The 15,808-nt window shown below is 41.5% G+C and overlaps 1 protein-coding gene across 2 annotated transcripts in view; it reads right to left on the minus strand.

The window, feature by feature from the left end:
* Nucleotides 1-15,808, minus strand: part of CNOT6L (CCR4-NOT transcription complex subunit 6 like) — a 174,846-nt gene that overhangs the window by 90,921 nt on the left and 68,117 nt on the right. For both annotated transcript variants that reach the window (XM_077476085.1, XM_077476084.1), the window contains exons 3-7: nt 11,257-11,378; nt 8,262-8,448; nt 7,329-7,414; nt 5,670-5,759; nt 1,887-1,955 (exon numbers count right to left, since the gene is read on the minus strand). In XM_077476085.1, the coding sequence (XP_077332211.1) occupies nt 1,887-1,955; nt 5,670-5,759; nt 7,329-7,414; nt 8,262-8,448; nt 11,257-11,368 (544 nt within the window). In that variant the 5' untranslated portion in view covers nt 11,369-11,378. The remainder of the gene's footprint in view (nt 1-1,886; nt 1,956-5,669; nt 5,760-7,328; nt 7,415-8,261; nt 8,449-11,256; nt 11,379-15,808) is intronic.

The raw sequence follows: 15,808 nt of genomic DNA on the forward strand, positions 1-15,808 counted from the left end.
AATTTCTTACACTTAAACATTTATTAAACAAAACAAACCTCCAATCAGTTTACTTGTATGTATGATTAAGATAAAAAAAAAATATATATATATATATGTAGTCAAAACTTTTGGACAAAAAAAAAAAAATGGGCTAACTTTACTGTTTTTATTTTATTTTTATTTTTTAAATGGTGTATTTTTTTCCCAAAAAAATGCATTTGAAAGACCTCTGTGCAAATGCCGTGTGACATAAAATATTGCAACAACCGCTATTTTATTCCCTAGGATCTCTGCTAAAAAATATATATAATTTTTGGGGGGTCTAAGTGATTTTCTGGCAGAAAATACAGGATTTTTACTTGTAAGCAACAAGTGTCAGAAAAGATTTAGTCTTTAAATGGTTAAACTGAGAACTTCTACACACAGAGATGACTTAATTCAATCAAGTGTAAACATTGTATCTTTCTGTTCTTTTCTTGGCAGCCTGCCCAGAGTGGAGGAAAGGGTTGCTATGACGACTCAGTCAACTTAGACCATTCTATACAGAAGTCATTTCAAAGTCCCGCTGTAGTTCTAAATCGGCTTTTTATCAGTACAAATCGGCCGATGCCGATTATTTAAAAAACGGCAAATATCGGCCGATATATCGGCCGGCCGATATATCGGTCGACCTCTAGTTATAGCCAGAGGGACTGCATCCTGGGCGGTGCTGTGCAGTCTTGCTGTTTTTACATGCTCTGCTTAGTCTTCTCCTGAAGGTGGCATGATCACCCTAAGGTAAAGAATTAAAGAAGCGGTGCCAGTCAATGAACGAAAGAGAAAATGCGTTACCATCAAAAGTTAAAACAAGGGCAGAAGATTAGATGAAATGTTAAAAAAACTGACAGTTCACTTTAATAACAGCAGAATGGGTGTTAAAAAAAAAAAAAAAAAAAAATGAATATCAGCTTTAAGAGTGGAAATCTGAAACTGTGGTTTGCTATACTCGCAATATTTCTCCACAACCCAACCTGCAATTTATGGCTCATTAATACAATTCAAGCAGCAATGTAAAGCTTTTGGTAGCTCAGTTATTTGCCTACAGTGGTTGCTAACCTCATGTTCAGCAAATATCAAAAACGCTCACATCTCCTTACAGTTTGTAGCATGAACATGGCAAGTGCATGTAGGTGTTAAGTATTTTTATGCCTTTGCCCATTTCAACCTACTGAACATGTCCCAATCCGTGGGTGTGCACATGACTCGGAGCTCAGGAGTAGTGACGTCACTGGACTCTCCGTCCAGCTGTACACGCTAGCACCATTCTCCCTAGTCTGGCTTAGCAGCAGGCAGAGCAGCTGGCCTCCTAACTCAAAGGAGAGGGGGAGTGGCAAAACTTTTCAGGTGTCAGATTTTTTTTTTTTACTGTAGAAAAGTGGAGAGGACTGCAGATGACAGGATGCCCTTTTTCCGGTCAGACTGAGGACAGTGGAGTTCTGCTGCTTTGCTGCATTAGATACAATGTTGTTTAATTTCGATTTTTTTATGCGTTTACAATCACTTTAAGGCCCTTTTCACACTTGTGCAACTTAGGACAGCAAAGTCACATGACAAGTCGTACCCCATGATTTCAAATGAGTACCGTTCATATATGTGCGACTTCAAAGCAGCCCCCCCCCCCCCCCCGCACTACTTTGGTCCCACTTTGATGCCACTTAGATTACACAGGCATCAACAGGCTTCAAGTCGTGTCAAAGTTTTTGGGTCGTTCAAGTGTGAAAGGGGACCAACACAGCAAAGAATTTTAGAAGAGGCCACTCTTCCCCCTTTGGATTACCCACGCACCATAGGTCATTAAAAGGGTACTGGTAGTTTATAAATGCAAACATAAAATTATAGCAAAAAATAAAAAAATATCACTATACCTGAGGGGAGAATTTGGTCTCTTTCTTTTAAAGCAATCCACGGCCTATGAGGAAGCTGTTCTGGATGAACTGGAATAAACAAAACACACTTTAAATAAAAAAAAAAAAAAAAAAAAACAAGACCTGTGCTCAATTTTTTTTAAACCTATCCCTGCAAAGTAAAGGCGTAATGTGCTAGTATGCATCGCATACTAACACATAACCCTGCACCTCCACGTTGACAGCCGACAGACGCTTCCATCTTCATCCGGTCTTCCTTCCAGGTTTGCGTCCTCTGGCCCTCCTATTGGCCGCGTCAATGTCACTCCCACGCATGCGAGTCAGACTGCGGAACAGAGCTCTGAAGGGACAGCAGAGGTATATAAAGGCTCCTTCGGAGCGCATGCACCAGTGACATCACCAGCTGCATGAACTGCGAATATCTCCTAAACTGCGAAGGGAAGCCTTAGGCTTAAAGAGGAAGTAAACCCTGATGAGTTTACTTCCTCTTTTTTTCCCTGCAAAGGTAAAGCATAATGGACTACTATGCATCGCATAGTAGCCCATTATGTGTCACTTACCTGACACAGGAGCCAGCGAAGTCGCCGCTGTCCCCTGTAGTCCGCCGCATCCATCTTGCTTGTGGCGTCTCGCAGCTCCGCCGAATGACACCGGCGAAGCCGCGATGACGTCACTCCCGCGCATGCGCACGGGAGTCGACAAATGCGGCAGCTCCATTCTTGGAACTGTTGCGTTTAGTGCGCCTGCGCGCCGCTGTCTACGGCGCATGCGCCGTAGACAGCGGTGCCCGTTTTCGGGCAAATATCTCCTAAACCATATAGGTTTAGGAGATATTTCTTGGACCTACAGGTAAGCCTTAATCTAGGCTTACCTGTAGGCCAAAGTGGTTTGTAAGGGTTTACTTCCTCTTTAAGCCTGCAGAGCGAGTTTACACCCTCTTTAAAACTTAAATGTTTCAAATCGGTTTTCAATATACATAAAATCAATCAAAAAACAAATCTAAAAATACAAAATCATACAAAAGTATAGGAGAAAGTCCAAGAAATTTCAGCAATATAGTTAGCAAGTCTACTTTTGGGGAGAGGGGGGTGGGGGAATCTTAACTATCAGATTCTGCAAACCAGCTCATCGTTGTTTCAGCCAACACATGTATAAAAACGTTGTCAGCAAATCCTAGTGTCAAGAACATTTTACACACCTCCGCCTATATCGTAAGGGTTCTATTTTTTTGGCACCTACCACACAGCTTGAGGGAAAGGAGGGTTTCCTGGCACCAAGAAATGTCACAAAGCTAGCTTTACAGCAGAAGCCAAGCAGTACTACACAGAGCCTTGTGAAAACCCATAAAATACGTCACAAATGAATGTTCCAAGTCAGCAATGCCGCTGCACTAAAGAAAATAGCAAAACTATATGTCATGGACACAGTCTCCTCCAATTACAAACAAGGACCCACTATTCTACATCTAACAAAACTATTTATTTAGCCGTCAAAACATATTTTACCAGCAAGTCAGAAATCCTGTTGCAAGTACATTACAGGACACAAGCTTTAGTCTTAAAGCGGTAGTAAACCCGCTAATTTTTTTTTTTTACCACCAAAGGAAAAGGCATAATGAGCTAGTATGCACCGCATACTAGCTCATTATGAAATACTTACCTTAGAACGAGGCCCCGACATCTGGCCCGATCCACGCGAGGGAGCTGATATGCTCCCTCTGCGTTTCTTCCGGGTATCACGGCTCCGGCGCTGTGAGCGGCCGGAGCCGCGATATCCTCACTCCCACGCATGCGCGCGGGAGATTTCTTTCCAGCCGGTTGGCCACTGCCGGATTTTCAGCCGAGAATCCCCTTGTGCGCATGCGCCGCTGCAGTCAGCGGCGCATACCGAGGGGAATATCTCCTAAACTGTACAGGTTTAGGAGATTTTTTTACCTACAGCTAAGCCTTATTATAGGCTTTCCTGTAGGTTAAAAATCAAAAAAAAAATAAAAATAAAGTATACAACCACGGGTTATTTGCAGCATACTTCAGGTGAACGGACACTGGCAAAGAAAAACAGTAAACACGTAAACGGTAAAGTGGGACAGAGCAGGGTGCAACGCTTCAATTGCATTTAGGGCTGAAACAACTAATCGATAACGAATCGATTACTATTTTCATAATCGATTAATTGGCCAGTAACATAATGGGGTTAAAAAAATAAAAATAAAATAAAGTTAGCCCTTTATAGTACAAAAAGAACAAATAATCGCTACTGTAAATATTACTTTCACAGTTCTACAGTAAAAAAATGAACCCCTTACAGTAGTGATCATCTGCTTTTTTTTCTATTATAAAGAGCTAATTTTCGTTTTTTAAACCCCATTATGTTACTAAACGTCTTAGACCTGGTTCATATCTGTTTTTATTGGTGCTTTTTGCAGAAATGCACTACAGTTCATTTACATGGTTTCCTATGCATTTTCATCTGAAAGGGTCAGGGACTTTTAACGCAAAATGGTGCTTTATTGGTTCAATATACTTCAATGGAGAAGCTGCAGAAAAGCATTCAATGCGTTTTTGCAGCAATTTGTGTTTTTTAATCCGACCAAAGAAAAAAAAAAAAAAAAAAACGCAAATTGCAGTAAAATCACGTGCGCAAAAATCAAAAAACGCATAGCAAAAAGCACTGCAGAAACAGATCAAAAGCAAACTGCATAGGTGTGTACCGAGCCTTATGCTGGCCACACGAATCAATTTTCAGATGAGAATATTCAGACGAAAAATCTTTGTACATTCGCTGAATGAAAAAATTTTGGTTTGAAATTTTCGCTTTTTTGTTATTCTGTTTTTAAAATGAATGTAATTTCTGAACGAAAACCACATACATTGTCTAAAAGTTCCTTTGACTAAGAAGTTTTCTATTTCTAAATTTTCCTGTCACTGTGGTTGAAAATGAACGTCAATTTGACACTTTAAGGTTATTAACTGATCAAAACAATAATCGGCCAACTAATCGATTATGAAAATTGTTAGTTGCAGCCCTAATTGCATTAGAAGCAACAAAGTTGAGGTAGGAATCCAAAAGGGGGAAAAAAATGGCGGATTTCTTCATAATGGAGAAGGTGTCCATTACCCTAGAACAGGTGAAAATGTATGACTCACAGAGAGTGGTAGGGTTACAGAGGGGATGGCTTGAGAGTGTCCTCAAAAGCATGCCAGTGTCCAACCGCCTAAAGGCACCAGCCTACAACCCAGGGTCCAAGTATTCACCCAGTGTCTTGTACTGTAGCATTAAAGTTTTAATAAAAAATTAAAATACCAAACACACCACACGTGTTCTTGGCCCCTCTTGTGTCTTTCACCATAGCAAGCGCTTGCTATGGGCCCAGACATGCAGGCTTGATCTAATACTAGGCTGTGTGTCCACCGACACACCCACAGCACAGCCCCACGCCCCTATTCAAAGGGTTTAACTGACAGCAGCAGGAACCAAATTACACCCACCCAATGCTCCAAGCTTGTGAGAGCAGGAAGAGGAAAGAAGACAGCAGATGGGCACAGTGCTGGATCGATACAGGAAAGTATTTGAGGGGGATAGGGGGTGAAAGGGAAGAGCAAATGACAAAACGTTTTTACTATATTGCAGTGAATGCATTAAGGTAGAAAACATTTCTCCTTTGGAACCATTTTAATGTCATCTTTCTTGTATAAAACATACATCTAACTCAAGCGTTTCGTTAAAAAGTATAAAGTGGAAAGTTTTTCTACAAATTTCTGTTATGAAAAGCTATGCAATTACCTGCTAGATTGTCAAGCATGTAGTTCAGTAGCTTTCGGATTCCATCTGGCTCCTGGTACAGACCAAGAACATCCTGTGATAAAGGATTGCCTATGGAAAAGGGAACATAAAAAAAAAAAAAAATAAAAAAAAAAAAAAAAAAGTAAAATTCTCAGTACAGGAGCTACGTTAGGTTCCAGAATTTTCCCACACTTAGAGAGCAGTAGGTGCCAGTGTGTACAATACAAGCGAATGGCAGTAAGCAGCCACACTCTTAAACGTCAATGAATCAGTGTTACCTGCATATGCACACACTACATTACTCAAGCACTGAAGTTTCACATTCAGGAAATAGGTTGCATGTGCATGGATCAATGCTGATACACAGAAGCAACATAGTTTACCATAATACAGCCCCCTATGGTGATGCACTTGTATGGTGGGCTGTACATAGCACCTGCAGCTCTCCAGGCACGGGATTTGTCCGGAATTTTATGCTGGGCATATTTTCAGCCTCTCACCATTTGTATGTGTCCAAGTTACTCTTCTACAAAAAAAAACAAAAAAAACAAAAAAACAAAAACAAAACAAAACCAAAAAAACACAACAAAAAAAAAAACACAAACTTACATTTCATAGTTATGCTAGTGGAGAAGAATGATGTAGCAAACATGCCAATAAAAACAAACAGGGTGCTGTACTGCGATTCGCAAAGCCAATCAGCAGGTCCCAGAATTACAGCATAGAAGGGGCTGTGGGCGCATGCACCCACCCAGAAATGCTGGATCACATACATGTATGTCATGCAGCGCAAAGCAGCTGCCCTGCAGCCACATTTGTGCATGGGGTGGTCCACAAGTGGTGAAAGCTGAACTCCATGCAGACAAATGAATGCAGCTATGCATCCATAATTAAGTTTTTATTTTTAAATGCAAATTAAGTACGTGAATTTGACTTGGTATCAACCTCTTGTATTCTACTGTACAGCAAAGCTTACACAGGAGCAGAGAGGCAGAAAAGAGACAATCAGTCGTGCTGATATGCAATGAACATGCTGATAGAAGGAGAGAATAGACGACAGGATTGTCACTAAGAAGCCTCCTCCTTTTATTGTGCAGTCACAGGCTGGGGGGTAAAAGGAAGACCTTTAATTGTTACTGAATTGCAAAAAAAAAAAAAAAAAAAAAAAAACATCTATCTATCTATCTATCTATCTATAAGGTCACTAGTCCTGCTGGGCTGGCTAAATTATTTGGCAGAGCTGTGGAACCTAAAAACGGGATTAAGAAACACAAATCTTAAGTCTTTAGGGTAAGTAAAAGCCCCCTGAAATGTCTTCACCCTGTGAATTTAGTGGATTTCAGCTCATATCCAATTCTATGCTTTAAAACTAAAAGGCTTGCCTTGCATCCTTATGATGGGGCCGGTATGCAGATCACTGCACAGTGGAAGAACTATTGCTACTTTTCTGGTGAGGTAGTCATTTCCACCACTTTTCATATTAGAAATATTAGGATAATCAGAAAAACAATTCTCACACTGCAATGTTCTTAGTGTCACACTGCATAAACTTGGAGTGAAAAAAAAGCCGAGTAAGGTGAAACGATGCATTTTTTTTTAAGCATATATACTTTTCAAGTGTATCAAATCACAAATCTAAGAGCCTCACAATTAACTCACCTTTTAACCCCAGGGTCTGAAGCCTGAACAGTCGCCCCAGTTCATAAGGTAAAACCCGTAACAGATTGTTATTTAAAAGTAATTCCCTGTAGAAGGAAACATTTTAATTTTTAAAATGGCAAGAAATATAAAGAGAGAGAAACAAAAAAAAAAAAAAAAAAAAAAAAAAGGGCATATATGGGGGAAAGGGTACTCCAACAGAACTGTAGGGAATATGTTAGTGTTGGGCAACCATCCCAAAAGAATTTGCAATTACCAGTCCTAACATGTGGCTACATTTTTTTTTTTTTTTTTAAAGCGTCGTCCTCCCTTTGTTTTCACTTAGAATCTGTTACTGACAGGATCATTGTTTTAGGGTGAAAACTCACTCAACGTACTACATCTATGGAGGAGCAGCATTAGCACCCTGGGACAATGCGTCACAGCCCCCTTTCCATCTCCATAATATGGGGAAGGTGTTCTTAAACAGTGAACTGTACAGGGCTTATAAGACTATTTTAGACAACACTGCACACAGTTCAGCACTATAGGTCTAGTGGGATCAATTTTCTTTATTTGAAAAAAAGTCTAAACAAAAATCAAAAAAATGCATACAAGATAAAAATCATGGTTAGGGTTTATATATGTGCAGTTGCAACATTGGACATTAGCACTCTAAAACAACCCTGCATATTTGAAAAATCTTAGTGCAACTATAGCATTCAAAATGTAGTGTAGGAAACAAAGGGCTATCGCAAACTCCAAAAAGATCCATTTAGAAGAGAATGATCTAAACTTTGGTTAGTTTAAACTTAGGAATATGGTGCTCAGGCACTGCGTGTTCATTATGCCTGCCACAATTTCTTTACTGAGCAGTAAAAAAAAAAAAAAAAAAAAAAATATAATTTTGCATACAGAACACTAACACCACACACGGCACCCTTCTCTACTCACCTGAGAGACACTACGTTCCCTAGCTCTGCTGGTAAACTTCTGAGCTTATTGGAAGAAAGGTCCAAATAAACCAGATTATGGAGCTTGGCAATATCAGGTGGGATACGGGAGAGGTTGTTATCACTGAGGTGCAGCACAGTCAAGTGGGTCAATGACCAGAGCGATGTGCTTAAGCTCCGCACCCGACCTAAAGGAGAAAGAGAAGCTGTTCAGTTCAATTCAAAGTAAACCATTGTTAAAATAGGCACGTTACTCATCATGGTCACAGCAAACCAATTCAACGAAAAGCCTTCAGTACTGATCTAGAAGCAGATGAGCACACCCTGGAACGCTTAAAGCTGAACTCCAGATTTCAGTCACTCGAAAATATAGTTAACATAGACCAAGCTTCCTAACCCGTTCCCAGAATATAATCAAATCAAGAGGAGAGCTGCTCAGTCACTCACAGGAAGCTTTGTATTTTCTGGATAAATAGAAGGCTTCCTCTGATTGGTTGGGGTAGAGAAGCAGGTGGTTGAAGTCAGTCTCCACCTCAAGCAGACGAATCCTTGTATCCATTTATGAAACAAGGCATCTGTGAATGAATGAGCAGCACTCAAACCAACTTTTTGTTGTTGCTGAACAGGAGGGGGAAGTCCCCTTCCTGTTGCCAGAGCACATCACTGTATATGGTATAAAGCTGATGCTACAATTTATACGGCGATCACCTGTAAATAAACGGTTGTCATGTCCGGTTCCTCTCTCCCGTCTCTGTACCAATCGATACAGTGTAAGGGGAGAGATCGGGTGCAGTAGCACTGTGGGCTGGATTTGTAGTGCCCACAGAGCTGCTCTGTGCCCATTGCAGCCATACCACATCCATGTCACTACAGTGCCCATCAGTGCCTCACAAAAGTGTAATAGGTAGTCAAATGAGATTTGACATTTATGCCCCTAGAACACCTGATGGTGCTCCCTGCATGTTGGGCCTCTGTATGTGGCCAGACTGTGGAAAAAGTCTCCCACATGTGGTATCGCCGTATCCATTTTGAGGTGTAATTTTTGGTATCTACATGCTACGTGTTAGAAATATTGTATTAAAATTGACAACTTTTTTTTATTTTTTACAGAATTTTACCACCAAAAGAAAGCTCTATTTGTGTGGGGAAAAAAAAAAAAAAAGGAAGGGGTTTAAGTGCCAAGTGGGCAAGTGACAGGAAGCTGGTGTTCCACTCTAAAATTTACTTGATATTGTAGCAATACCTATGCGCTCGCAGCAACCCATTACTCTTCCAAAAATGTGGGACCATCTACTTTTTAGTACAAGCTTCAAATACACAAATTAGGTTTTGACTTCTGCAAAAAAATAAATAAATAAATAAATAAATAAAAACCCCACACAGTATTCTTAACCAGAGCAATCTTTTTTTTCCCCCTAGAAAGTGGAGTTAAAGAGGTCACCCTAAATTAAAGCGGTTCAAAAGGCTCAAGGTTTTTTTTACCTTCATGCATTATATGAACGAAGGTTTAAAACATCCTTTGTGCAGAAGGTTCCCCCCCCCCCCCCCCCCCATTACCCATCTGAGGCCTGCTGCGATCCAGCGAAGTGTACATCAGCCTCAGCTCTCCAAGGACTCACACCCCTTGGTTAAGGGAGCAGCAGGGCTCCCATTGCTGTCAATCACAGCCAGTGAGCAAATGAGGGGATGGGCCCAAGCTGCAGCTTTGAGTGTGAATGGACATTCAGAGCAGCAGCTCGGGAGCATGCCTGCTTGCTATGGGGGAACTCGGCAGGAGGGAGGGGCCTGGAGTGCCAGCGGAGGATCTTGGCTGCTCTATGTAAAACCCTTACACAGCGCGGGCAAGTACAGCTTCAATTTTCCCCTGCCTTCTTCCCCTCGCAATTTTGTATTAAAAAAACAAACCAAACTGCTTTGGGTCAATTTTAATTGTAACAAAGTATTAACCACTTGCTTACTGGGCACTTAAACCCCCCTCCTGCCCAGACCAATTTTCAGCTTTCAGCTCTGATGCACTTTGAATGACAATTGCGCGGCCATACAACACTGTACCCAAATGAAATTTTTATCATTTTTTTCCCCACAAAGAGCTTTCTTTTGGTGGTATTTAATTACAGCTGGGAGTTTTATTTTTTGCTAAACAAAAAAAGATGCAAAATAAAAAAATCATGTTTAATAGTTTGTTATAAAATTTTGCCAACAGGTAATTTTTCTCCTTCATTGAAATGCGCTGATGAGGCGGCACTGGTAGATGACACTGATGGGTGCAGCACTGTTGAGGTGGCACTGTGGGCACCGATGGGTGGCACTTAACTGGCAGGGGGCAGGTGGGCACTGATAAGTTGGCCGTGATCGGGACTAATGTCCCGATCACGGCTGCCGGTGATCGGCTTTTTTTTCTCTCCTCGCACTGTCAGCGCGAGGAGGAAAAATAGCCGATTACCGGCTGTTTTGTCACATGATCAGCTGTCATTGGCTGACAGCTGATCACGTGGTAAGGGGTCGGGATCGATCCCTTGCGCCGATCCGCGATCAGGAGAGTCTCAGACTCACAGAGCGCGCCGCACGTGCACGGGACGGCGTAAATAGACGTAGTCCCGGCAAAGCAGGTCTGCGCTGTAGCCGTCATTCGGCTATAGCGCGGATCTCTAGTGGTTAAAAACACATAACCCTCATTCCCCAAAGAGGAGGAAAAACAGTGAAGGAGTGCTAGGTGGGTGACCAGGAGACTTCATTCTTAAATTGCTCTTAATGGAAAGTACAACCTACCTAGCCGAAGCCAAAGGAGAGGGGATATTGTCCTAGCGAAAGTACATGTGAAGCCTTTGAATCTTTTCCCATTACCAATGCATATAGCCCATTTTAATACTAATTGGGATTGCTCTCTCACCACCACCCCCAACAATGTAACTAAAGCGGTGCTTTCCCGCCGAAGCCCCACGTGCTGTCAGTGTGAAAGTGCCCTTACTGTCCTGAACTTAAGACAGCTAGCTTACCGGAGATCTCCAATTCATCCCAGTGAGACTTTTTACCGTTGGCCACCTCTTCTGCTGACATAATTGTATAAATTCTACGAGGATCAGGAGGGTCATATTTTTCTTTTGGCATCCCTGTTAATCTAGAAAGAAGAAGACAAAAAAAAAGTCAAATAAAAGATGCCTTTCCAGATGGCCAACAGTGGCGCTTGTAAAAGTGGGTTTGGAATTCAGCCAACAATTTGAACATAGACAGACAACAATTAAATGCATGTTGAAAATTGTATTTCACATAAAACCCTTTTTCCTCAGGGATCACTGGAGGGCCACAGGATGCAGAAACATTTGGTTTATACTGCCTACTACAGGAAGATTTATATTTGAACACTGGCAAGCACAAAAAAAAAAAAAAAAAAAAAAAAAAAAAAAAGTCTGGTTTTCATTCAGCGTATTCAGAGATATTAGCGACATCCAAAAGTTTATCTCATAAGGGGGCACACAGCAAAACAAAATGCTAACAGGCCCAACTCTAAAAATAGGGACGGTCTCCAGCTCAAAATAATTGCCTGAAGGTTCATATGCCCAAAGCTGGCATTATAAGAGGCCTGAACATGCACCTAAACGAACAAAATGAACAGAACAGGTGGATGCCTTGCGACTCTGGGAAACAGATGCCCAAGAAGCAGTCAGATATAGTGGACTGTGCGCTTTGACGACAGGCAAGGGTGGAACATCTCAAGTCCAAAAGGCGTTTTTCAGTGAGAAACAAATTCACATTCCATAAGGACACAGTGGGATCACAGGAGACCACATGGGAAATGCCCCATATGAAGAACTTGCGCTATGAACATGCAAATGTCTTCGGGAAAAAAAAAAAAAAAATCACAGGCACAAAGCCCAAACTCTTAATGGTGGTTATATTGGAAATCCAGGCTCTATTGTAAAAAGGTAGGTCAGGATTCGTCCCATAAAAGCCCATCATGAATTCTCTGGGATTCCTCACAGAAAGCAAAGTATGCCTTCCATGTGTGATGGTAGATATGGGAAATGGACTGCCGAACTGAGCATTGTGGGGGGGAATCGCTGCCTCAAAGAGACCCTCATCCCTTAAAATTAGGTTTCAAAATGGCTAAGACATTATAGGGAAAGGCCAGGAAGCAGAATATGAGATGGAAAATCCAACTCATCTAGACAGCACAAAGGTCTGCAAGTAGTGAAGCCAGAAGAGAAGTGCATTCTGTCTCACTTTCATTTCTCAGCAGTTATTCCCCAGCTACAGTATCCAGGAAAGCAGCTAATGAAGCATGATTTGTGTTGGATTATCTGCAGGGGAGACCTAGATGTACCAAAATCTGAGGTATTGCCAAAAACAGAGCGAGAGCTGCTATTACTGCAACTCCTACATTGAATTACCTTCACATAGAAATTCTCCACCCCCCCCCCCCCTCCCCTCAGTCCATAATGAATGCTGCTTCAAGACTCACCCACCTTACCAGTGTGCTCTGCCAATCCCTCTACTGGCATCCACTCACCCAAATAAAATTCAAAGTACTAACAATTTACAAAGCCATCCATAACTCTTCCCCCAGTTACATCATTAACTAATGCCAAAATACCAACCAACCTGCTCTTAATTCCTCCCAAGTCCACTTGATCTCTAGCTCCTTTGTCACCTCCTCCCATGCTCTCCTTCAGAGCTTCTCACATCCTTAAGAACTCCTTACCCCAATCTGTCCCCTAATCTACCATCCCTGAAAACCCTCCTCTTTGAAGAAGCCTACCCTGCTTCTAATACGTTTTACTTTCTCCATCAGCTCATCCCCCACAGCTATTACCTTTTGTATCAATAGACACCTTTTAGATTGCAGGCTCTAAGGAGCAGGGCCCTCTAAGTCCTCATGTACCTAATTGTTATGAAACTAATGTCTGCCTTAGTTTTGTTAGCGTGACAGTTTGCACAGCGCTTATCTAAATCCGTATAATATAAAAATGGTCAAATCTAAAACTGAGCCTGTAAAAGCTTTTAAAGCGTTACCTATGAAAATTGGTACTGTAGTTTTGCCATTTTGCAGGTGCACAATTTTGAGTTTTCACATGATGATTGGCGTTTATGCGACGCAACTCCATATCTTATATAAACAAAAATTGGGTATTTTATTGGGTGCACTAAAATTTTGTGTAGTTTTAAAACAGTTACTCAGCTAAACACACCTAAGGGCGGCTTCACACTGCCCCCGCTGCAGTTTGTGCACATTAGCTTTAGCATGATGTAGGTACTCATAGCAGTCTAAGAAACCTATAAGCTAGCTTTAGGTAAAAAAGTGCAGCAGTGTATGCAAGCGTAACTTCCCCTTCAGTTGGGAGCGTCAGGCCTTAACATATCTAGGTATAAACATCCCCTCTGATTTATCCAAATTATATGATCTGAATTTTGGCCCGACGCTACTTAAAATTCAAGAAGACCTTGTTACCTGGCACAAAGGCCCATTTTCATGGTTTGGAAGGATTGCAATCCTCAAAATGAATATCCTTCCTAGACTATTATACCTCCTACAAACAATCCCTATACTTCTTCCCAAACTTTTTTTCCGTGCATATAAACATATGTGCAGACAATTTATCTGGGGATACCGTGCCCCAAGGCTAAGCTGGGCCAAACTAATTCTCCCCAAACATGATGGTGGCCTGGGTATACCAGATATACACAACTATCACGCTTGTCTGCTCACTAGAATTGTGGATTGGCATGTTCATCACCACAATAAAGCTTGGATCCACCTAGAACAAGACATGATTCCACTTCCTCTGACCAATCTCCCATGGATAGCTAAATCAGCACTCCCCATGCCGATCCGGACTCACCCCTTTATAGGCCCAACTATACAGGCTCTACACCGTACGAGTGCCACTCTCTGCGTTGACGGACTACTAGGGCCTATGACTCCTTTATCCTCTAACCCGGATTTTCCCCCCGGTATCTCAGAACATAGACCTCCTCACCAGACAGGGACTTACAGAACATCTCAGTTCATTGAACGCGGGGAGATTCTCTCATTCCCCCATATGGTTTCTAAATTTCCAGAACTTCATTTACCATTTTTTAAATATCTCCAAATCAGGCACTTCCTTACTTCACAACCACTGACACTCTGGAATAGGGAGCTTACCCCCTTTGAAACTTTATGCAACAGCTCCGAACCCAAAAGCACTTGATTTCCACCATCACTGCTTTACTTCACTCGGACACCAAAGCACAGGATACTGTTAAACTGCAATGGGATAATGACCTGTTAACTCCCTTGACCACTGAAGATTGGCTGCGAACATATGAACATACACATAAGGGTACTTTAAACGTATCGGCACAAGAGAACCGATATAAGATATACTCTAGATGGTATCGCACTCCTGAAAAAATACATAGATTATTTCCAGACATCCCCCCGACTTGTTGGAGATGTGACTCTGATATTGGTTCCTTTTTACATATTTGGTGGGACTGCCCAGTACTTCAACCGTTCTGGAGAGCAGTCCATGACAATGTAGTAAAGATCACAACATACACTCCGAACTATTCACCAGCCCAATATCTCCTTCATCACACGCAGATCCCACAGAGCAGCTATAAGAAGTCTCTTGCCTTACACATGATAAATGCCGCCACGATGTGCATCCCCAGACATTGGAAAACCGCCAAGATTCCTACCTTGACTGATTGATTTGTCTAAACCAATCATACTGAAGAAATGGAAAGACTTATACATCAAGCTCATGACACACACTCCCGATTCACTCACACCTGGGCATGTTGGATACATTTCAAGCTATCCCCTACTTATACCGATACTCACCTACCACCCTCTTCATCGTCCTAAATAAACATTGGGATGCTTACATGATCTTGGTATTTTTTGCTCTAGTCAACTTTACTTCACTTTTCCTCCCCATTCATTCCTCCTCATCCCCCCCCCCCCCCCCCTCTATGTTCTCTATTCGGTTGGGCTCTAACTTTTGTTATCCTTTAAATCTTTCTTTTAAAAACAAAAATGGTTTGTTCAGTTACACTGTTTTCCATCAAGTCTCCACACAAACTCCTCGGTTGTTCTACCGGGTGTGTTACTCTCATCCACAGTTAGTTCCCATATGGGGTGGATGCTGTTACCAGAGACTTGATGCACGTTTCTAGGTTTACATTTTATCCTTATTGACCTGTAATGGGTTTTAGTAGCTACTGCTGTTTGGGGTATTCATATCCATCACTATTACGCCCACTACTCTTATGTCCTAGTCTTCTAAGCAACATGATAGACAGTAGTGGACCCCATGTAATTCATTACCCCACTTATATTGCTCAAGTATTTGTTCTCTCCCCTTTTATAAACAATAATTGTTCCAGGTATGCTTCCTCACCAAATCTCTAGGCTTAGGTATTACATTGACTATGTATTTGCATTGTATGTCTCTGAGATGATACATTGATGTTTATCTTTTTGCTTATGTATGCTCTGTTATATTTCAAAACCACAATAAACTATTTTGGAAAAAAAAAAAAAAAAAAAAAAAGTGCAGCAGT

This window comes from Lithobates pipiens, unplaced genomic scaffold, assembly GCF_037356315.1.
Source record: "Lithobates pipiens isolate NorthernLeopardFrog02 unplaced genomic scaffold, aLitPip1_a1.2 Scaffold_13, whole genome shotgun sequence".
Taxonomy (NCBI): domain Eukaryota; kingdom Metazoa; phylum Chordata; class Amphibia; order Anura; family Ranidae; genus Lithobates; species Lithobates pipiens.